The sequence below is a fragment of the Portunus trituberculatus genome, chromosome 48 (genome assembly GCF_017591435.1).
Source record: "Portunus trituberculatus isolate SZX2019 chromosome 48, ASM1759143v1, whole genome shotgun sequence".
NCBI classification, from domain to species: Eukaryota; Metazoa; Arthropoda; class Malacostraca; order Decapoda; family Portunidae; genus Portunus; species Portunus trituberculatus.
In genome coordinates this window covers 14794423-14819359 of record NC_059302.1, presented here as the reverse complement: position 1 = coordinate 14819359, position 24937 = coordinate 14794423, and the positions used below count along the sequence as shown (strand labels likewise).

Sequence of the window (24937 nt, the reverse complement as noted above, 5' to 3'; positions counted from 1 at the left end):
TATGAAGTTAGGGGTTCTGAGGCGTCTCCGCCAGTTTTTCTTATCCCTCCAACTGCTTACTCTCTATATAAGGGCCTTATCCGTCCGTGTATGGAGCACTCTTCGCATGTTTGGAGGCGTTCCAGTCACACAGTTTTACTAGATAGGGTGGAATCAAAAGCTTTTCGCCTCATCAATTCCCCTTCTCTGACTGACTGTCTTCAGCCTCTGTCTCACCGCCGAAATGTTGCATCTCTTTCTATCTTTTATCGCTATTTTCATGCTAACTCCATGCCTCTCCTCCTCCTGCGGCCTCGCTGCACAAGGCTTTCTTCTTCCTCTCATCCCTATTCTGTCCAACTCTCTAACGCAAGAGTTAACCAGTACTCTCACCCATTCATCCCTTTCACTGGTAAACTCTGAAACTCCCTCCCTGCATCTGTATATCCGACTTCCTACGACTTGTCTTCTTGTAAGAGGGAGGTATGGAGGCATTTGCTCCTTAATTTTGGCTGACGTTTTTCCTTTTGTAGAGAGCCAGCACTCAAGTGGATCTTTTTTTAATCTTTTCTTATTTTTGCCCTTGGCTGGCTCTCGTCCCTTCATAAAAAAAAAAAAAAAAAAAAAAAAAAAAAAAAAATATATATATATATATATATATATATATATATATATATATATATATATATATATATATATATATATATATATACATATAAATGAAGACATTTGACTTATGTCGTCAACGTTTAACTATTAACTGTATAAATGACCTTATTGGTTGTTGTATATTCCTCTCACACGATAAAGATCAACTCGTATACATTTTCGAAAGAAATTTGAACCGAAAGTTTTGTCGTTAGCTCTTCTAATTTATCAAATAGTCTATCAAACTAATCAAACACCTTTTACTCATCGATACATCTTTTTAACATTTTTACTGTTATTCCATGGTTACTAATCTTTTAAATCAGCGTTTCCCACCCTGGGGTGCTAGCACCCCGTGGAGGTGCTGACATTAGTTATAGGGGGTGCTAGAAAGTGATGCACACACTTAACTTTGTTTTAGCTTTCTAATAACAAGATATATTAGACTGCTTAGACATGACAATAGGGTGTGCTATGGTCGGAAAAGGTTGGGAAACGCTGTTCTAAATTGATAAATGATTATATCCTACCATATTGCGGCCTCACTGTACAAGACTCTTTTAATTCTCCTTATTGTGCTCTACCCTATCAATTTTCCATCTTCCCTCTTTCGTCCATTTCACTGGTTAATTCTTGAACTTACAAGAACTTAGAACCTTTCTTGGTCTTTTGCCTCTCGAATTGAAGTTAAACTTGTGTTCTCTATAACTTTTTTACTGACAAGAAACTAGATCTTAAAGAGAGAGAGAGAGAGAGAGAGAGAGAGAGAGAGATGTGTGTGCATTGATTCATAAAGTGGATAAATGAAAGAAAATCTCCAATACTTTGATAAAAATTATTTCAATTACTAAGTTGATATATGTATATTATTTGGCATGGATGATCAATGACCTTAATTTTTTCAAGGTCACACAACAATACAGCAGTGGACTCTCTAAGGTTACTTTTATGCTTTTGAAGACTTTTTTATAGTTAGTGCTGCACTCCGAATTTTATTTAGATATATCAAATAATTATAAACTCTAGGGCAGAGTAAGAAATTCGTATTAAGTTCAGATGTACTGCATTTAAATGGCATGGAGTCTCATGTTTACATCTGGAGCAGGTTTAAAGGGCCCGCTTCGCGTGGCTGCCGCTCTACCAATCACTTGAATGGACTGCCAGTAGTAACGTGACGTCACCAGCAGTCGTAGCCCAGCTATGGATTTTGCACGTCTGATACAGTGTTTTAAAAAACTAACATTTATATATGTATTAGATAATAAATCGATAACATTTTCAATATATAGTTTAAGGCATTTAACAATATATATGTATTGATGTGGACATTTCATCTTAGTCCTTTGTAACGTTGCATTACCGCACTGAGCAAAGACGAAGTAACCTACATTTTCCCGCGTTTTTGTTCCTATAATTCCTCAATCAAAACATGTCTGCCACATGGGCCTTATCCAGACCATAGTAAGTTCAAGTTATCCTTTAGTAGTAAATAATATGGGCTATATATCTAGCCTGTATGTTTCTGAGTCAAAGATAAGTTAGTATGTCACCTTAATTAACGGGCTATGTAAGATGTCTCGGTCTCGTGTGGTCGTGAGCAGACTGTAAACAAGGAATTTTACATCACGTGGTACGTGTTCCTAAGATATTATGCGCAGTTTCAATGGAACTCGAGTTATATCTGTCGCCAAACTTATGGGTGTGATGTGGTGACTGGTGTAGAGTCATCACAGATGGGAGTGCACCGTGCCTGGCCGCAGGACGAGCCCGCCAGATAGGTACTCTCATGATGTGTCCGCAACAAAGCACAGGAATCTGAATTGCTGGTGTGTTAAGGAGATGCCAGATTCTTAGGAGGGTGGGCAGGTGTTTTGAATGACTTCACAAGGTACAATATAGACGAACATCGTAGAAGTATTTTTAGTAGAGGTGTGGATCCTCTGCGAAACACGGATACGGCTGGAAATAAGGGCAATCAATTTCTTTTGTATTAACTTACTTTTAATATTAGCTTAATAGATCATATTAATTTGCATTAATTACCTAACTAGTGTGGTTAAGTGATATGCAAGTTATTTGGCCAAATAATCCATGTTGTTGTGCCAATCTCAGACCATAGTTTGATTCATCATCCTAGCCATAGTATGATGCAACTCCTTGTGGCTTGTGCAAGATTGTTGTTCTCAGGACTCCTTTTGATGGAACAGTGTAATTGCATGAAATGTAAGGTATAATATGTTTCTCTGTGGAGTAAGGGAAGTGAATGTTGTGAATCAATGACTTGATTAATGGGTGAAAAAAAGCAGAATTCAATATATGTATATATATATATATATATATATATATATATATATATATATATATATATATATATATATATATATATAGACACATACACACACACACATGTATGCACAAAGAAAACAATGACCAAGATTAAAAGTACATTTTAAGTGGAATGCAAATTTAAATGATAGATATGCATTATGTACTAGGAAAATTGTACTAATTGTCTGGCTTTTATGGTGTAATGAAAAAGAAAACGTCCACACTGTTCTTTGTTGTATATCTTATCTGGTTTTCATACCTAGTAAGATGAAATGCATCAAAACTACTACACAAGTCTGCTTTGGTAACATGAACAGATACATCCTTTGACTGTGTAGTATACCTATCAGATCCATGGCTATTATGTTTCAAGTAAAATCTGGAAATTTAAGAACATAATAAAACCATGCTGTATAACGTGAAAAAGATAATATTACATGTAAATGCACAATATAAGAAATGTATGGTAAAGAAAATAATGTGCTGAAACCAATGTTAAAGTTTTAAAGTGAAAAACTACATTTTTTACTTTATATCTGCTCTGGGACAAAATTTAGCGTGGCAAAAAAGTTTGTTGTTATGTTGTGAGTATAGTGATTTGCCAATTTCTAAAGCAGCCATGGAATATTTTTTTTACTTTTAGTCTGAAATTATTTACAACAGTATTGTTATTTAAGTGGTAAGATAAAAAAAAATTATAGGTAAGCTATAGTATTCATTTAATTCTTTGATCGAGTGTTTGTCATGTTTCATTATATATTGCTTGTGGCACAGCTGAAATTTTTTTTATATTGTTGGAATTAGTTTTCCCTTTTGTTAGCTTCATGATAGTAGTGCTGAATTACACCATGGCAAATGGAATTATATTTTCTATTAAGTAGTGTGGTATATTGTTATATGCATGATTGCTTGTGATTTTTTTGTGTGTGTGTCATTCACAAAATTGAATTTGGTAATTGTGTTAGGTTTGAAAAAAACAAATACTGAGGATGATTATTTAAAAGGCAATAATGTATGTGGTTTTACTTATTGCCTAGAAATATAAAGTAAGAAATGATTTAATTTGTCGTAACAAAAAATGTGTAATTCTGAAAATTTACCAGACTAGGTTCTTATCTACTGATGAGTTAAGAACATTACTGTTCACTGAAAGACTAATGCATTCATTGTAGTATTGTGGCAATTATACAAATTTTCCTTACTTTGCAGCAGAAGAAGATTACAATCCCCAAGGCACCATGAGGGCTGTTTCAGGAATGTTGTGGCCCTAGCATAGGATGACCCATGATCTTCAGTTATGTGAGTGATACTTATATGTAAAAATATGGAACTTATAAGTAAGTTGATATTTGTTTAAAATTAACATGGCAATGTGACTTCGGCTTCAATACTGCATAGAGTTTTCATATGCTTGAAATTACTCTTGATTTTTTTTCTATTTTGAAGGTCACTAATTTTTTTTATAGTGTTGAAAGTCATTTATATATTTCTGGCTATTTTTTCTCATAAAATAACATATTATGAAACAGTTATTTGTGTGGTTCACTGTATATGAATGTACTGATAATAATCAGTTGAATCAATCTTAATTTCATTGTAAGATAATATTGGTAAAGGAAGAATAATACTAATATTTTTTATATTAATCATTAGTTTAAGGACTGTTGTATAGTAAGAAAAATATGGTTGTGTGTTTAAAAAGTATGTTTTGAGAAATTACAATATTCAGATACAGTGGTACCTCGAGATACGAGTTTTCTGAGATACGAGCTACGATTCGCTCATTTTTTTATTCTGAGATACGAGTCATGACTGGGGATGTTACCGCTATAGTCAGCAGCTTGGTGCATTTGGCCAGCCTTAGCTGAGCTTGTATCTACATGTTTCCCATGGATCTCATGCACTGTGATTGTTCTTTTATCATTTTCACATTAATTACTGATCTTTTTTATTGTCTAAGAAAAGTGCAATTTTGATTTATGTTTGATATTTATGTGTGAATGATGCCTGCATCCTTTTCTCCCTCTTCCTCCTCCTGTACCATTTACCACCATTAGCCAAAAACATGTCGTCAAGGTAAGAACACTAAATAAACTTTTGCTGTTATTTCATATATTTTCATGCATTGATTAAGTATGCATGCTATGGGGGTGCAGTGGGGCATCTTCCTCCCCCCCCCTCTCTCTCTCCCTCTCTCTCTCTCTCTCTCTCTCTCTCTCTCTCTCTCTCTCTCTCTCTCTCTCTCTCTCTCTCTCCTTTATAAGAGTAGTTTATCTATTTATATTATCTTTTGTTATGTTTTATTATGTTTCTGTTCAATAATTATTATTTATAGTTTTCTTACCTGAAAACATGTAAAAAAAATATGGGTGCTCTTTTTTGAGAGGCTGGAATGGATTAATGGCATTTCAATGCATTTCAATGGGAAAAATTATTTTGAGATAAGAGCTTTGTCATAGAATGAGTTTAACTTGTATCTTAAGGTACCACTGTACTTAGAAATTGAATGTTTGAGAAAGTTAGAAAGAAGGGGATGGTAAAAAATATCTGAGGCATGAGTGAAGAGGATAAAGCACCCAAAATAATTAGTGGTGTATGAAATAGTGAGGACAACAAAAACTGCAATTGGTTTGAACTTTAATATTTTTTTTCCTTGCAGGGTGTGAGGATTGTCAAACGAGCCAAGAGGGAGATTGTCAAAAGCATGGTCCATTGAAAAAAGTGGCAGATACAGAAGTATCAACTCGTGCAAGACGTTCCATTCCACATATTCTTCAGTTGAAGGAAGAAGCCTCGCATATTGGTAAGTAGACTCTCACCTCTTCTGTTAGAATCTCTAGCATTCTCTTTAAGAGATGAAATTTCTATTTAAAGGACAGCTTGATACAGCAGTAGAGAAAATTAAGAGAAACATGGATTTGACCCTTTGCTTATGTAAGAGTATGGAAGAAAGACAGTAGAATAAGCTATAAAAGAGAAGAATTGATAGGCTCTTTTAGATTTGATGACAAAAAATAAAGTTAAAGGCAAGGAAGGCACTTCATAGTTATATCACTGGGAATGTAACTGCAGAATTCACTTATGTATACATATATATATATATATATATATATATATATATATATATATATATATATATATATATATATATATATATATATATATATATATATATATATATATATATATATATATGTATATCAATTAGGGAGGCGGTGGCATAGTGGATAAGGTGGTCAGTGTGGGATCGGGTAGACGTCCACACGTAGGTTCGAATCTCACCATGTACAGCCTTAAAACACTTTGCCATTTGTCGAGTGGTTTAAAGTTACCTACATGTCACCATGATACCCAGGCTCTAGGTGGTTACACCCAAGATGAGCTTGGGTGGTGATATGGGTCCTAATATTGGTACCACTATAAATAAAATTGCTTGCGCCACTAATGGGCGGAAGCTGAACAGCGCTTCCAGTACACTCTTCAAGTGTGCCTACAGGTGCTATAGCTATAGGCCTTAACGTAAAAAACAAAAAAAAGGGGAAAATATATATATATATATATATATATATATATATATATATATATATATATATATATATATATATATACAGTGCCGGTCATTGCATTATGTGGCGCCGACTCTGTTGATAAACAGTGTGAATAATATTGAAAAATAAAGTCAAATCAGTACTTACCATCGCTTAATAGTCGATGGGCTTTCCCTTCCTCCTAATACATTCTTTTAAGCGTGAAGGCAGTGAATTAGCAAGATTTTCAAGGATGGTGTGGTCAAAATTGAGCCATTCCTCCTTTATGGCAGTTTCTAGCTTGGTGAGGGTACTGGTGTCTTTCCCCTGCAGACGGCGCTTAATGATAGACCAGAGGTTTTCTATGGGGCTCAAGTTGGGTGAGTTGCTTGGCCAGTCACTTATGAAGTTCACTTCACAATCACTGAGCCACTGTGTCACTGACTTAGCAGTGTGACATGGCACGCCATCCTGCTGAAATACCTCAGCACTGCACTTTTCAAAACAGCTGGGCAAATAATCAGAAAGTAACTCCAGATAGCTATTTTGATTCATCATTTCATCATGGGGAAGCACCACCAACTCACCAATGTTAAAGAATGTGAAGCATCCCCACACCATTAAAGATTCAGGATGCTTTACTGTGCAGTAAGAAAATTTAGGGTCAAGCCGATCACTTCCCGGACGCCGATAAACGTTGCCTCGAGCGTTGTCAGTCACTCTGAAGATGGATTCGTCACTCCAAAGCACGTGTCGCCACCTTGCCGCATCCCACTCACTATATTTTTTAGCAAAAGCGACCCTACGCGCCTGTTGTGTAGGGGTGAGGAGCGGTTTCTTGACTGGGCGGTGGCTGCGGAAGTCAAGGTCATCATGCAGGCGGCGACACACTGTCCTAACTGACACATTATTCAACAGATGAGGGTTTTGTTCCTTTAACATGCATGCAGTCATACGTGGATTTGTAATAACTTCACGCTTGAGGATGGCCAAAGAACGATGTGAGGTTTTACGGGCTTTCCCGGGACGTCCTTTGTGGTGCGGTGTGACAAGCTGCCCAGCGTCCTGAAACCGCTTGGTCCACGCTTGCACTGTTCTTTCACTCACACCTACAATTTTTGCAATATCCTTTGTTGGAGTCTTTACCTTGTACAGATTGATGATTTATGCAATATCCTCTGTGGACAAGTCCTTTCTCCTTCCCATAATGAGACCAAATCTCAAAACAGGGAAGTAAAATGAAGAAAGAGCGTGGCCAGAGTGAGAAGCAAAGTAGCGTGTAATCACTGCTTGATTATGTCACTGATCAAGTGACCCTTGACAGACGCCCAGCACATCACCCGCCTGTCACATTTCACCTGCCAGACGTAGAATACACGACCCAGATATAACGAGTCATAAATTATAGGGACTAAAATGAATACCGCAGCCGCGCCGTCTGCCGATGTTTTGCCGCATAATGCAATGACCGGTACTGTATATATATGTATATATGTATATATATATATATATATATATATATATATATATATATATATATATATATATATATATATATACAGTAATACTCCACTTAATGAACAGGATAGGGGGTGTCAAAGCTGTTAGTAGAGTGAAAATTTGTTAAGCGGACGTAATTTCCCCATAGGAAACAATGGAAATAGGGGGGGATGTGTTCCGGGCTGGACCCCAACATACCACATGGGTTAAAAAAAAGAATTATATATACGTTTGGCAGCATATTGGGCCACCGGTGTACCACTACTTTTATGATGTCATATGAGTCATTGGAAGTTAGAGGAGCTACGTACAAATTCTCTCACATTCTCGCATTTATGTTCACAAAACAACATTTCTATTAGCTTTTTACAAACCTTGCCACCAAGAAAGGATTGTTTTGTAATGCATAAAGTGAAATCTTACATGGAATACCAAAAAATAAAGCAGAGATGAGATCAGCCACAGACGAAGCGGGAGACTCGCGGCGACACGGATGCTTCTTCTTCTTTTTGTGACCCTTTTAACCTGCGTGTTGTCTTTCCCCATGATATTTGTTTCCACTCCTCTATTGCCTTCTATAAAGGATATCATATCTTAGTATTCATATACACTTTGCTTGTGAGCTGGCAACACTCATCAGGAGTAAACATATGCTCTATGTCACTGTGTCACCAATGATAAATGGTAGGAGCGATTGACAGTGATTTCATTGTGTCTGATTCTGCCATCTCTCCTGCACACCTTACTTCTATACCTTGGGTCTCTCGCCATGTTACGGGGAGACAACTTTTGAATGAGAGTGGTATCAGAACAGGAGACAGAGAGAGAGAGAGAGAGAGAGAGAGAGAGAGAGAGAGAGAGAGAGAGAGAGAGAGGATACAAGGGGCCTGTTTTCTTGTGCTCTAGCCAAGGCCGCTGAACCCAATCGGATGCAAGACCATGTAAACTGATTATACTATACCTTGTTTACTTAACCTATATTCCTGGCGCTGAGGCGGGTTTAAAAGCTGGGCGCTGATTGGCTGCACCCCTCTCTCTCGCCAGCACCCACGGAGAGGCTGTGTCTCATATGTCCAGTGAGAAATGTTTTTATTTTATATGCTATAACTCAGTTCATATAAGGGATAGCCAGATTTGGTTAATTAACATCATAAGACTCAGCAGTGACTGTACAATCAAGATGTATTGTAGAAAATTAACAAAAGAAAAAAGATAATGGTATTATGACAAGTTGAACTACGACGATTTCATAAAAATTTTTATATCCTGTTATGTTTTGCTCATTATTTTCAAAGGATGTTCATTGAATGCTGAAATATATTATTGCATCATATAGGAAAAACTCTCATGAACATGATAGTGTTATCAGAATGCAGGTAAACCTCCACTTAATGAAAACACATTGTCATTTGTAGCCACATGTTACTCGCCGCGGCTTACGGCGAGCCGCTCCACCACCACCAACACTACCACAGAGCGGCTCACCGCAAGCCGCGGCGAGTAACATGTGACTACAAATGACTATGTGTTTTCATTAAGTGGAGGTTTACCTGCATTCTGATAACACTATCATGTTCATGAGAGTTTTTCCTATATGATGCAATAATATATTTCAGCATTCAATGAACATCCTTTGAAAATAATGAGCAAAACATAACAGGATATAAAAATTTTTATGAAATCGTCGTAGTTCAACTTGTCATAATACCATTATCTTTTTTCTTTTGTTAATTTTCTACAATACATCTTGATTGTACAGTCACTGCTGAGTCTTATGGTGTTAACCAAATCTTGCTATCCCTTATATGAAGTGAGTTATAGCATATAAAATAAAAACATTTCTCACTGGACAATGGACATACGAGACACAGCCTCTCCGTGGGTGCTAGCGAGAGAGAGGGGTGCAGCCAATCAGTGCCCAGCTTTTAAACCCGCCTCGGTGCCAGGAATATAGGTTAAGTAAACAAGGTATACCTCATTCAACCTGTGATATTTTGGTAACCATGACATCTAGGGATTTCTGTTTTTTTGCATTGCAGAGGAAGAGTTGCTTGTGGGCAGAAAACCATTTGTACTCACTTGTTTATTGAATTTCTAAGTGTAATCAGTATGTGAATACAGACTATTTTGTGTGTTTCTTGCCAAACTTCACAAAACCTATTAAGAAATACACACTGCCGAGGAGCACAGACACATACATGCAGGAAGGATGAACAACGATACACAACGCGGGCTGAATGTTCGGGTGGACGCTGGTAGCCAAGCAATCGCTGCAACACCTAACGATGGCTAATCGTATCTTAAAAATATCGTTGTATTTCAAGGCGTAAATTATATAAAATTTTTCGTCGTATATAAAAAAAATTGTATGTTAGGGTGATCGTATGTCGAAGTACCACTGTATTATAAATAAAAACTACAGAAGGACCTATATCTGGATTGATGATCTTGATTTTACTTGACATTTGTATAAAGAATGTTTTAACCTGTGGCTCAAAGAAAAGAAGGAAAGGCTAAAATCCCTTTAAGTACACTCAGTGTTTTCCAGATTTGTGTTTATTTTTATAATTTTATAATTGGAAGAGAACTCAAGTATTCTTTGTGATTGATTGCTGTATGCAGCTATTATTATTATGAATGTTTTGAATCTTGAACTTCTTTTACTGAGTGTGTTAACTGCTTCCTTACAGCAACCACATGCTGATATTGACAAAGTATTCCCCCCGCCATAAAGCAATGCCCTTACTTGTGTGTCTGTGCACCTCACGCTCAGTGACTAAACAATGACAATGTCCCCCCAAAAAACTTAAACAATGAAGGAGCGCTTCCATGGTGTGCAATAATCCCAGGATGCACATCAATAAATTCCTGTTTCAAGGAAGAGAGCACATCTGTTGACTTATCAGTAAATGGATCAGATAAGAGAGTGAAACTTGATGCACTGGGGCCTAGTGGCACTGAGGCAGAATCATCACCAGATTGCTCACTCACATGCCAAAAGTTTTTCTACACTAATAATACTGTTAGTTTCATTGTCTTCTTTCTCTTTCCCAAGGTCATAATCTAAATCATAATGATCTGGAGAATCTTCCAGTATATCCTCACTATCTTTCCCATAGTTATCACCACAGTTACATGAGGAAGCAGACACAATTATTTCTGTCTAGAAGGGTAATATAAGTCTCTCCAAGGCGGACAATAGAGAACTGGTGTTCTTTGGTGAACTGTGGGAATAATATTCATACTTTCAATCAAAAAGAGTAATGATTGTCTTTAGTTTCTGCATGAAATAAGAATCCTGATATTGATCGGCTAATGGCAGGGTGATCTTGTGATGCATGGGAGGTTAAAAATAATGCCTCAAGTGTTTATTTTTGTTTGGGCAGTAAATTGTCACCACGTGGGGCCTGGAAAAGCCAAAGATTGCACTTGGGGTGTGGTGATACACATTAATGTGGTATGCATGTACCATGGCTGTAATGCACGGTACCATGAGGTTACTTCCCCATGTGGTACGCACATACCACAAAAGAGTCTTTTGTGGTAAAGAAGGGGTTAAAGAACAGGATAAAGGAACAGTGTTTATTATGATATTTATTCTTGTTCATAAGTCTCTTTGAGTTCTTAGTGTGTGAGAATTTTTGCAGGTGTTTTTGCCAAGACATCACTAAGCAAGCGACTTCAGTTTGGTCCACTTCAGGCCAAGAGAATTCCTACAGGTAGCCAACAAGCAGCAGTTGAAGAAAAGATCAAAGAAAGGTAGTTATAAAAATTTTCTTAAAGTATAATCTCTTTTTTTTATGTGAGAGGAGAAAAGTAGCCAAGGGCAACAAAAAAAAAAAAAAAAAGAGGCCCACTTAATTGCCAGTTTCCTTAAAGGTCTGTAGAGTTAGCCAAAAGAAAGGGATAAATGTTTTGAAACATCTCTCTTAAATGAAGTCAAGTCATATGAAGTTGAAAATAGAGAAACAGGCAAGGAGTTCCAGATTTTACCAGAGATATGAATGATCGAGAGTACTGATTAGCTCTTGCATCAGAGAGTTGGACAGAACAGGGGTGAAAGGAAGAAGAAAGTTTTGTGCAGCAGGGTTGCAGGAGGTGAGGCATGCATTTAGCAAGATCAGAAGAGCAGTTAGCATGAAAATAGTGGTAGAAGATAGCAAGAGATTAAACATTACTGTGGTGAGAAAGAGGCTGAAGACAGTCAGTGAGAGGTGGGAAGTTGATGAGATGAAAAGCTTTTGATTCCACCCTATCTAATAAAACACTATGAGTGGAATCACCCAAACATATAAAAGAGTTATCCATTCATGGGCAGATAAGCCCTTGTACATAGTTAGCAGTTGGAGGGGCGAGAAAAACTGGCAGAGATGGCTCAGAACGTTTAACTTCATAGAAGCTTTTTTTAGCAAATGAGATTTGTAGTTTCCAGTTTAGATTATGATTAAAGGACAAACCCAGGGAGGACGGCCAAGTGTCATTGAAGAAGAGGGGATAGTTGTCTGAAAGGTTGTGTTGAGTTGATAGATAGAGGAATTGAGTTTTTGAGGTATTGAACAGCACTAAGTTTTCTTTACCCCAATCAGCAATGTTAGAAAGATCAGAAGTCAGGTGTTCTATGGTTTCCCTGCAAGAACTCTTAACTTTCTGAAGGATTAGTTATTTCTGAAAAGATGCCGAAAGGTGGATAGAACAAGAAGTTTCATTAAAATCATTAATGAATAATAGGAAGAGAGTGGGTGACACGATAGAACCATGAGGAGCACCACAGTTAGTAGATTTAGGAGAATGATAGTGGCCATTTACCACAGCAGTAATAGAACGACTGGAAAGGATTTTTTTTTTCTTTTCTTTTCTTTTTTTTTTCTTTTGAGCCTATAGTGTCTGTAGGTATACTTGCAGAGTATGAGAAGCGCTATCCAGCTTCCACTCATTAGTGGCACAGGCAATTTTATTTATAGTGTTACCCATATTACGGCCCATATCACCAGCCAAGTGCATCTTTGGTGTAAAGCAATAATAACACCTTCACCTAGAACCTGGGTAAAGCAGCCTTGATGGAAACCATACTGGCAATCAGATAGAAGATTGTGAAGTGACATGTTGAAGAATCTTCCTATTGAGGATAGATTAAAACACTTCAGACAAATGAGATTAAAGCTAAAGAGTGGTAGTTTGAGGGATTAGAACGGTCACCCTTCTTAGGAACATCCTGAAGGTAGGCAAACTTCCAGCAAGAAGGAAAGGTAGAAGTCGATAGACAGAGTTGAAAGAGTTTGGCCAGGCAAGGTGCAAGCTCGGAAGCATAGTTTTTGAGAACAATGGGAGGGACGCCATCAGATCCGTAAGCCTTCCGAGGATTTAGACTAGTGACGGCATGGAAAACATTGTTATAAAGAATTTTAATTGAAGGCATGAAATAGTCAGAGGAAGGAACAAGCCCAGATCATCCAAAATAGAGTTATTAATAAAAATTTGAGAGATGAGTCAACTTTTGAGACATGTGGTGGCAGTGGTGCAATCAGGATGAAATTTGAGTTGGAAAGATTTTGACATATCCTATTAATGAAAGAATGTTTGGCAATTTGAACAATAGACTTGGCATGATTCAGGCAGAAATATAAAGTGCATGAGATTGAGATAATGGAAGGCTGACCTCTCTATCACATATAATGAGAACAGGATGTGTTTTGCCAAGGTTTAGAAGGATAAGGTTGAGATAAAGAGTGATGAATGTACATCTCCTTGCCAGACACTATCACCTCTGTTTTGCGCTCAGCACACAGAGATGGGTCTCGGACATGGAAAAAGTAATCATTCCAGGGAAAATCAGCATAGTACCTCCTTAGGCCTTCCCCACCTACTGGTAGAGGTAAAGTGCCTGAGGCAACTCTGCTTTGGGGGATCCTGAAGAGGGATTAGAGAAATAAGACAAGATACAGATATGAGATTGTGATCGGAGGAGTCCACCAGGGAAGATAGGGTAACAGCTTAAATATAAGGATTAGAGGTAAGGAAAAATCAAGAATGTTGGTCGTTTCTCCAAGACTGTTGGGAATATAAATAGGATGTTGCACCAGCTGCTCTAGGCCATGGAGGATAGCAAAGTTGAAGGCTTGTTCACTAGGATGGTCAGTGAAGGGAGAGGAAAGCTAAAGCTGGTGGTGAACATTTAAATCTCCAAGGATAGAGATCTCTGTGAAAGGATGAAGAGACAATGTGCTCCACTTTAGAAGTTAAATAGTCAAATAATTTCTTTTAGTCAGGAGTTAGGGGAGAGATAGAGAACACAGATAAATTTATTTAGAGAGTGACTTTTGAATTGAAGCCAGATGCTGGAAAACTCAGAAGATTCGAGAGAGTGAGCATGAGAGCAAGTCAAGTTTTGGTACAGACACAACATTCAGCTTTGGAATGAAATGAGAATAAAGAAAGAAGAGGGAATAGAAAAGGGGCTACTATAAGTTTCCTCAGACATCTGTAATGCCATGATTATATTTTTTGCACTTCAATGAAAGTTCAGCATAGTAAAAGTAAACATTTGTTTGTCCTTTGTGAATAGTTTAGAAAATTCTATTAGTAAGAAATCTTTGTAACAAATTGGTTGATGCACTGGAAACATCATTATTATTGTCTTTATGTAGTGATACTAATGTATGTTTGAAGCTGAATACTCATTGATGTGACTTTTTTTTTCAAGAATACATTGATTACTGCATTAGGATTTTTCTTGTGTTTATGTAGTATGAATGATCTAAAAATTTTAACTTTAAATTTTCTTTATATAATTTGTAGTGTTCAGATCTTTTGTTCTTTACATTTTATTTCAATCTTTGTTAATATACTTGCTATACACTTGTCTTGATGTATATGTTATTTTAATTAAAGTCAATTCCTCCATCTCTCAACTTGACACGTGTTTCTAGACAGTTATCCCATCTCCTTTAGTAATTCTTTAACTGTCCCTCTCATCTACACTGAACATTCTTGGTGTGTCCTTTGATTATAATCTAAAGTGGAAACTTCACATCTCATCTCTACCTAAAACAGCTTCTATGATGTTAGGTGTTTTGAGCCTTCTCTGCCACTTTTTCTTTCCCATGCAGCTACTAACTATGTACAGGGCCCTTATCTGGCCATGTATGGAGTATGCTTCACATGTATGGAGGCTTCCACTTATCCTGTTGTTTTAGACAGTGGAATCAAAAGCTTTTTGGCTTATCAACCCTTCTCCTCTGACTGACTGTCTTAAGCCTGTTCTCATCACTATAGTGTTGCATCTCTTGCTATTTTCTAATGCTATTTTCATGCCAACTGCTCTTCTGGTCTTGCTGACTGTTTGCTTGCCCTCCTCCTGTTGTCCTCTGTGACAGATAACCAGTATTCTCAGACATTCATCCCTTTCTCTGGTAAACTCTAGAACTTCCTGCCTGCCTCTGTATTTTCATCTTCCTATTACTTGAACTCTTTCAAGAGGGAGGTTTTTGATTAGCGCTTGACTGTATTCAGTACTCCAGTACTTCAGTAGGCCTTTTTTTTTTTTTTTTTTTTTTTTTTTTTTTTCTGGGCTCCAGTATTTCCACTTTCCACTTATTCAAGGAGAAGGTTTCAAGATTCTTATCTCTCAGTTTTGAATTATGCTTTTGGCTCTGTTCAGGAACCAGTTCTTCAGTTATTTATTTATTTTTTGCCAGCTTCCCTCTTATACTGGGGGAAAAAACAAAACAAAAATAAATTGAAACTGATATTGATTACAGTATACAATTGGCTCTAAGACAGTACATGTTATGGCAAGATCAGCATGATATCTGGCATACTTGTGATGGAGAACCTGCTAGTAATGCTTCATAAGGCTTAAATTTATGGCATGTTTCTTTGATAGTAACTGCTAGATTGTTGAAAAATATGTCAGTGTCTGTGTTAGTCATTTCTAATCTCTTCCAGATTTGGTGTGGTATACAAGATATTACGTAAGGAGGAAGAGTGCTTGCTTTTAGATACTCTGCAAGAGGAACTCAGCAACTGGATGATATTTGTGCGGCCAGGAGAAAAGAAAGCAGACCAAAATTTAGTAGCATTTCAGTATAAGGGAGAAATATATTTTGCAACAATCAAGGTATGTACGACTAGTAATCAGGTAGTATGACATATTGGTAAAAACAAATAAATATAAAGTTGAATTGAGAATGCAGACTTCTGGGAATGGTGTTCTGTTTCTTTCCAATGTAAATGAAGGAAAATTTGTATTTTCATTAGTATTAAGACTCATATATTTGATTTGTTCCTTAATTTTTTTTTTTTCTTCTAGTGATAAGAGTTGAGAGGTGAGTGAGGAGGAAAAAGGTTGATTGTAGATAACAAGTTTTAATGAAGGAGTAGGCTTGATTTAGGAGTAAGAAGTTGGGAAGGAGTTTGGAGTTAGAAGATAGGAGTGGGTAAAGTTTGATTCACCCACAGATTACATAAGTATAGACTAAATAGGTAATATATTCGATTATTAGATACCACAGCAGCTAATTTTTTTGCCCCCCCTACTGGTGCCCATAAATAGAAGGGGGAAAAATTGAGAATTTGAAGATCACTGTTATATGTTTGATTGAAAACAACTTAATCTAAATAGATTTAGTAAATTTGTACTTAAAGGAGAACTCTTGTTATCCATCACATTTGGTTATCGTGTGCTGTGGTTTGTTGAAATTTCTTGTTGCTTAAGCTTTAGTATATTGTTACACCTATCCTTTCATTTGGCCAAGGCTAGGGGTATCGATAGCCATAAACAAAGAATAAGAAATGATCACACCCAAGTACAGTTTGTTATTAATATTAAAAATGACGAAGTTCTAACACTACGATTTTAGGCTTGTCACCATACAAAGAACAACTGAGATACATCCCCAGGTCTCCCTCCCCATGCTCAGTCTCAAACAACATTCCAATTAACAGTAATAATAACACAACACTTCATCCACAAACTCTTCTATCTTACATATCCATCACCCTGACACAAAACTCACTACAAAATCAACGCAAAGCACATACATCAGCAAACCCTCATACAGGTCCAGTAACGACGACCCTGCTGTCCACTACTATTCACACGTGCCTGCCGGACAGAATTCACCTCCACCCTGGTACCTCATTTGACCCATGTGCGACCTACCCCCAGTCACGAGACACCACCACATTCTCCACACAATATTAACATACATCACCCATACTCACATTAAGCACCCACATACACTCCCATTCACACCTTTCATATTAACATTAATAATCTCACCTACATAAACCCCACATGTGAAACCATCAACAACACACAATGCTCTGTACAACCAACCTTAATGATACTTGGCAGCTTTGTTATTTAAGGAAAATTTCACTCCCAGCAAGCTGCCCTTCTAGAGACAATGCACCCTATGCATGCCACCTTAAACCAAACATCATACTAGTATTTTTTTTTTTTTTTTTATTTATTTATTTATTTTTTTTTTATGGCCTGTAGCACCTGTAGGCATACTTGAAGAGTATATATGGGAAGCGCTGTTCAGCTTCTGCCCATTAGAGGTACAGGCAATTTTATTTATAGTGGTACCCATATTAGGGCCCGTATCATCACCCAAGTGCATATTTGGTGTGACTTTAGTCCGTTCATCCAAAGAATCCAAGCCGAAACTGCTAGTTCAGTTGGCAGCCCTGCCCAACCCCGCCGCCACTAAACCTTCCCGACACTTAAATTTTCTTCAAGTACATTTATTTTTCTTCACTGAACTCAATAGATATACAAGTTTATAGCTTGAAGAAAAATAAATGTACTTGAAGAAAATTTAAGTGTCGGGAAGGTTCAGTGGCAGCGGGGGTGGGCAGGGCTGCCAACCGAACTAGCAGTTTCGGCCTGGATTCTTTGGATGAACGGACTTTACCCAGAACCTGGGTATCATGGTTGACATGTAGGTAACTTTAAACCACTCGACAAATGGTAGACTTAGCCTGCTTACATTACCCCTACACACTTACACTTCCTTATATGCCTACAATATATATATATATATATATATATATATATATATATATATATATATATATATATATATATATATATATATATACATATATACATATACATATATACACACACACACACACACACACACATACACATATAGTAATCGCCCGCATATCCGGATTATAGCAGCCAAGGCCCTGCCGGATACGCTAAATATCCAGATACGTGGAATATCCTCTCCTGAGCCATTATAGATTGAGAAAAGCGTGTGCATACATAACCCAAATGGGTAAAAAATGGTACATAAACAGTACAAGGGGATGGTGGGACATGCACACAGCAGTAAGTGGTGGTGAGACGTACTTACACTCCAGACATGCTGGAATGACGAAGAACGCTACAAACTCACTGAATAGTGTCGCCATTACTCGAGCTGTCGGTGGGTGAGAGCTGGAGGGCATGAGATTAAGTGCTGATGCCTAGCGGGATTGAGGGATCACGTGCGCGGTAGGTTTGAATTTGCTTCGGGGCAGCTCTGTATGGTGGCGATAAAGATATGCGGGCAATTACAGTAAGCCCCGTGTACTTGGTGAATTTATTGATCTGGCGAAACTACCGCCACATGCGAATTTCGTCAAACACCAGTTCTTTATACCATATGAATTGCCTAAAAAATGCCTCATTCAGTCTTTGGTCTTTGCCCAAGTCTCTTTTGATCCCTAAAATACCGTCTTTCGAGCTGAAATAAATTCTTTTGCCTTCACAAAACAGACCAATAAACAAGCATTTGTTGTGCTTTCCTCGTCTGTACTCCTGTTTTTCCACCTGTTTCCCTTCTCCACTTTCATCCTTGCTGCCACCACTATTGTCCTTACCCCGACCGGTACCACTTGGTGCGCTGGTAGAGGCTATGTTAGCAGTAAATTGCCAGAATTCATTCCCACACTAGCAGAACTGAGGGTAGCACAAACAAAATGGCTGAAGGGGACTCTCCCACTGCATTCTGATACGTTTAGAGAGAGGTCTGACGTCACAGGGAAGCTGTGTGGTTCGCCGTCTAGCCATCAGGGGACCGCCAAGTTTGAAGTCAAATTGCAAAGCATGTACTTGGTGGTCCGTGACCACCCTACCACCAAAAGTGAATTTCGCTAAGTTGAGATTCGTCAAGTATGGGGGATTACTGTACTGTATATACATGTATATATATGTACAGTAAAGTCCCGGGTTACGTCAGTCTTGAGTTACGTCAAACTCGTAGTTACGTCAGTACACTATAAGGCAATTTAAGATAAAAAAAAATTGAAAATTTATAAATCGTAAAGTGCAGGATTTATTGTTATTGTTGGTGGTTGCCCGCCACACCGCCCACCTCACGCTTGAATACAATAACACCCTGCCTCAGTTCCACCACACCATCACCCCTGCCAAGAGTGTTATCCTATTTTTGCATTTACTGACTCAAGTTCTTAGTATCTTGCTCAATGGCACCAAAGAGAAAACTTCTTAGTGACAGCAGTGATGGTAAGAAAAGGAAAACCATTACGCTACAAGAAAAAGAGGACATAATTAAAACACATGAGAAGGGAGGCAGCAGCTGTGTGTGAGGGAGGGAAGAAGAAAATGGGAAGCCCGTTACCATGACAACGGGGAGGTTGACGACCTTGAGGGCTCGCACACCCATCTCAACAATAACTCCGGAGCCTTCGCCTGGGCCACACGACACTCGCAGCTGACTTGCACCGTCTGCGCCTGTCTGCTGATCCCCATTGCCCTTTCCTATTGCATTTCCTGCCCCACTGCCCACGCTTCTACTCCCACCGCACTGCACTACGCTCCCAGCTGTCCGCCCTGGGCGTCACAACATTCAACCTGCCCACCCTCCTGGCGGCCTCAGGCGTCCACCCCTCTTGGCAACCTGCAGTCCTTCGCGTTCGTGGCCCTAATCAACAACAAAAACAAGGTTGTGTTTCATATTCCTACATAGTTGTAAATGATATAACAATATAACCTTTAACTTACCTGAATGACCATAAACAATGATTGGTTGAAAACTTGATAATATGCTTTGAAATGTACGGAAACTCGAGTTACGTACAAAATCGACTTACGTCATGTTTCAGGAACGTAACTCTGACATAAACCAAGACCTTACTGTATATATATATATATATATATATATATATATATATATATATATATATATATATATATATATACAGTAAAGTCCCGGGTTACGTCGGTCTCGAGTTACGTCAAACTTGTAGGTACGTCAGTCCACTATAAGGCAATTTAAGATTAAAAAAATTGAAAATTTATAAATCGTAAAGCGCGGGATTTATTGTTATTGTTGGTGGTTACCCGCCACACTGCCCGCCTCACGCTTGAATACAATAACACCCTGCCTCAGTTCCACCACACCGTCGCCCCTGGCAAGAATGTTATCCTACTTCTGCGTTTACTGACTCAAGTTCTTAGTATCTTGCTCAATGGCACCAAAGAGAAAACTCCTTAGTGACAGCAGTGATGCTAAGAAAAGGAAAACCATTACGCTACAAGAAAAAGAGGACGTAATTAAAGACATGAGAAGGGAGGCAGCAGCTGTGTGTGATGGAGTGAAGAAGAAAATGGGACGCCCGTTACCATGACAATGGGGAGGTTGATGACCTTGAGGGTTCGTGCACCCATCACAACAATAACAACTCCAGAGCCTTGCCTGGGCCACACAACACTCGCAGCTCACTTGCACCGTCTGCGCCTGCCTGTTGATCCCTATTGCCCTTTCCTATTGCATTTCCTGCCCCGCTGCCCACGCTTCTACTCCCACCGCACTGCACTACGCTCCCAGCTGTCTGCCCTGGGCGTCACAACATTCGACCTGCCCACCCTCCTGGTGGCCTCAGGGCCACCCCTCTCGGCAACCTGCAGTCCTTCGCATTCGTGGCCCTAATCAACAACAAAAACAAACTTGTGTTTCATATTCCTATATAGTTGTAAATAATATAACAATATAATCTTTAACTTACCTCAATGACCATAAACAATGATTGGTTGAAAACTCGATAATATGCTTTGAAATGTACGGAAACTCGAGTTACGTACAAAATCGACTTACGTCATGTTTCAGGAACGTAACTGACGTAAACCGAGACCTTACTGTATATATATATATATATATATATATATATATATATATATATATATATATATATATATATATATATATATATATATATATATATATATATATATATATATATATATATATATATATATATATATATATATATATATATATATATATATATATATATATATATATATATATATATATATATATATATATATATATATATATATATATATATATATATATATATATATATATATATATATATATATATATATATATATATATATATATATATATATATATATATATATATATATATATATATATATATATATATATATATATATATATATATATATATATATATATATATATATATATATATATATTATATATTTATTTTATTTTTTTTTTTTTTACATAGGGAAGAGGGCCAGCCAAGGGCAAAAAAAAGAAAGTTAAAAAAAAAGCCCACTTGAGCGCTGGCTCTCCAAAGAGTATAAAAAGTGCCAGAACCGTCAGCCAAAATTAGGGGAGCAAATGCCTCTATACCTCCCTCTTATAAGAAGACAAGTTGCAGGAATTCGGAAATACAGATGCAGGGAGGGAGTTCCAGAGTTTACCAGTGAAAGGGATGAATGATTGAGAGTACTGGTTGACTCTTGCATTAGAGAGTTGGACAGAATAGGGGTGAGAGGAAGAAGAAAGCCTTGTGCAGGGTGGCCGCAGGAGGAGGGGAGGCATGCAGGTAGCAAGATCAGTAGAACAGTTACCATGAAAATAGCAATAAAATATAGAAAGGGATGCAACATTTCGGCGGTGAGAAAGAGACTGAAGACAGTTAGTCAGAGGAGGGGAGTTGATGAGACGAAGAGCTTTCGATTCCACCTTATCAAGCAAAGCTGTGTGACTGGAACCCCCCCCCCCCCAAACATGCGAAGAGTACTCCATACAGGGACAGATAAAGCCCTTATACAGAGTAAGCAGTTGGAGGGGCGAGAAAAACTGTCGGAGATGCCTCAGAACACCTAACTTCATAGAATCTGATTTAGCAAGATATGAGATGTGAAGTTTCCAGTTAAGATTATGAGCAAAGGACAGACTGAGGATATTCATTGTGGAAGAGGGAGACAGTTGAGTGTCATTGAATAAGAGGGGATAGTTGTCTGGAAGGTTGTGTCGTGTTGATAGGTGGAGGAATTGAGTTTTTGAGGCATTGAAAACTACTAGATTTTCTCTGCCTCAATAGGAAATCTTAGAAAGATCAGAAGTCAGGCGTTCTGTGGCGTCCCCGCGTGATCTGTTTAATTCCTGAAGAGTTGGATGTCTCTGAAAGAACGTGGAAAGATGTAGGGTGGTATCATCAGTGTAAGAGTGGATAGGGCAAGAAGTTTGGTTAAGAAGGTCATTAATGAATAATAGAAAGAGAGTGGGTGACAGGACAGAACCCTGAGGAACACCACTATTAATAGGTTTAGGAGAAGAACAGTAGCTGTCTACCACAGCAGCAATAGAGCGGTCGGAAAGGAAACTTGAGGTAAAGTTGCAGAGAGAAGGATAGAAGCCGTAGGAGGGCAGTTTTGAAATCAAAGCTTTATGCCAGACTCTATCAAAAGCTTTTTATACGTATAACACAACAGTATATATATATATATATATATATATATATATATATATATATATATATATATATATATATATATATACACAGTAAGGTCTCGGTTTACGTCAGAGTTACGTTCCTGAAACATGACGTAAGTCGATTTTGTACGTAACTCGAGTTTTCGTACATTTCAAAGCATATTATCGAGTTTTCAACCAATCATTGTTTATGGTCATTCAGGTAAGTTAAAGGTTATATTGTTATATTATTTACAACTATACAGGAATATGAAACACAAGTTTGTTTTTGTTGTTGATTAGGGCCACGAACACGAAGGACTGCAGGTTGCCGAGAGGGGTGGCCCTGAAGCCGCCAGGAGGATGGGCAGGTCGAATGTTGTGACACCCAGGGCGGACAGCTGGGAGCGTAGTGCAGTGTGGTGGGAGTAGAAGTGTAGGCAGCGGGGCAGGAAATGCAATAGGAAAGGGCAATAGGGATCAGCAGACAGGCACAGATGGTGCAAGTGAGCTGCGAGTGTCGTGTGGCCCAGGCGAGGCTCCGGAGTTGTTATTGTTGTGATGGGTGCGCGAACCCTCAAGGTCGTCAACCTCTCCATTGTCATGATAACAGGCTTCCCATTTTCTTCTTCACTCCCTCACACACAGCTGCTGCCTCCCTTTTCATGTCTTTAATTACGTCCTCTTTTTCTTGTAGCGTAATGGTTTTCCTTTTCTTAGCATCACTGCTGTCACTAAGGAGTTTTCTCTTTGGTGCCATTGAGCAAGATACTAAGAACTTAAGTCAGTAAACGCAGAAGTAGGATAACACTCTTGCCAGGGGCGACGGTGTGGTGGAACTGAGGCAGGGTGTTATTGTATTCAAGCGTGAGGCGGGCGGTGTGGCGGGTAACCACCAACAATAACAATAAATCCCACGCTTTACGATTTATAAATTTTCAATTTTTTAATCTTATATTGCCTTATAGTGGACTGACGTAACTATGAGTTTGGCGTAACTCGAGACCGACATAACCCGGGACTTTCCTGTATATATATATATATATATATATATATATATATATATATATATATATATATATATATATATATATATATATACTGTAAGTCCTTGTTATATGGTAGTTCTTTATCTGGTAAATTCACATTTACAATATTTGGAAATTACTACCCTCGATTCAATATACGGTAAGAAAATTTAACAGATACTGTATCTGCTCATGTCATCCGAGAAGGCCCAGCACAGGGGTGCAGGGGTGATGACGTCATCCACGCCACACCTCCCCGCCACACAGTGCTGACTTCAACTTGACCAGCCTTGGAGCCTGTTACCTCTTCCTCTCCTCCCTTTTATTTAACTGCATTGCATATTACTTACATGCATTACTAATTACATGAATAAATGGAATATTAAAGGGTCTATTGTAAGCACAAATATATTCATAATAATCATGGCAAACATTAAAAGCCTACTACCAGGGCACAGATGGGCCTGGCAAGCCCACTATCAGAGAATAGTGGAAGTCGTATAACATCAAGTCATCTTGGGACGAAGCAAAGACGTCTACCATGAACTTGGTGTGGAATAAAGTATGGCCAGAATGTGCGCATAACTTCCCAGACTTCGGTGAAGATGACATCAGTGCGATCAGAAATGACATAGTAAATCTGTGCCATATGACTGGCTTCGATGAAGTTGATGATGATGATGTTCAAGATCTTTTGGAAAGCCATGCTGAACCTCTCTCAAATGATGAACTTATAAAGCTAGACAAGGCATCACAGGAGGCAGAAAAAGAGGGAGACGAGGAAGAAGAACCAGTGCGTGGCCTGGATATTAAAACTCGTAGAGAATGTCTCGGTGGTATCGAAAAAGGTTCTGGAAACCCTGAAGGAACGTGACCCAAATCCTGCCAGGAGTAGCAAAGTGGCTCATGACGTAGAGAAAAGTGTCAAGATTTATCAAGAAATCTATGATGAAAAACAAGAAAAACCAAAAAGTCCTCCATCTACTCGTTCTTCAAGCCAGTCAGACATGCCGACCCTGCTACAGCTGACCTTTCCACATCCGCTGCCGACGGTTCTACAGCTGGCCCTTCCTCCATATCCTCTTTCTTCAAACCAGTGAAACGTGCTGATCCTGTTACAGCTTGCCCTTCCTCCATATCCTCTTTCTTCAAACCAGTGAAACGTGCCGACCCT

At 38.3% G+C, this 24937-nt stretch overlaps 1 protein-coding gene across 9 annotated transcripts in view; it reads left to right on the top strand.

Moving 5' to 3' along the window:
• The first annotated feature begins 1984 nt into the window (after window positions 1–1984).
• Window positions 1985–24937, top strand: part of LOC123498633 (zinc finger protein 621-like) — a 138279-nt gene continuing 115326 nt past the window's right edge. The window contains exons 1-5 of one of the 9 annotated variants that reach the window (XM_045245934.1): window positions 1985–2088; window positions 4165–4254; window positions 5615–5758; window positions 11630–11741; window positions 15927–16098. In XM_045245934.1, coding sequence (XP_045101869.1) covers window positions 4233–4254; window positions 5615–5758; window positions 11630–11741; window positions 15927–16098 — 450 coding nt within the window. In that variant the 5' untranslated portion in view covers window positions 1985–2088; window positions 4165–4232. The other 8 variants (XM_045245943.1, XM_045245936.1, XM_045245935.1 and 5 more) reach the window with 8 other exon arrangements.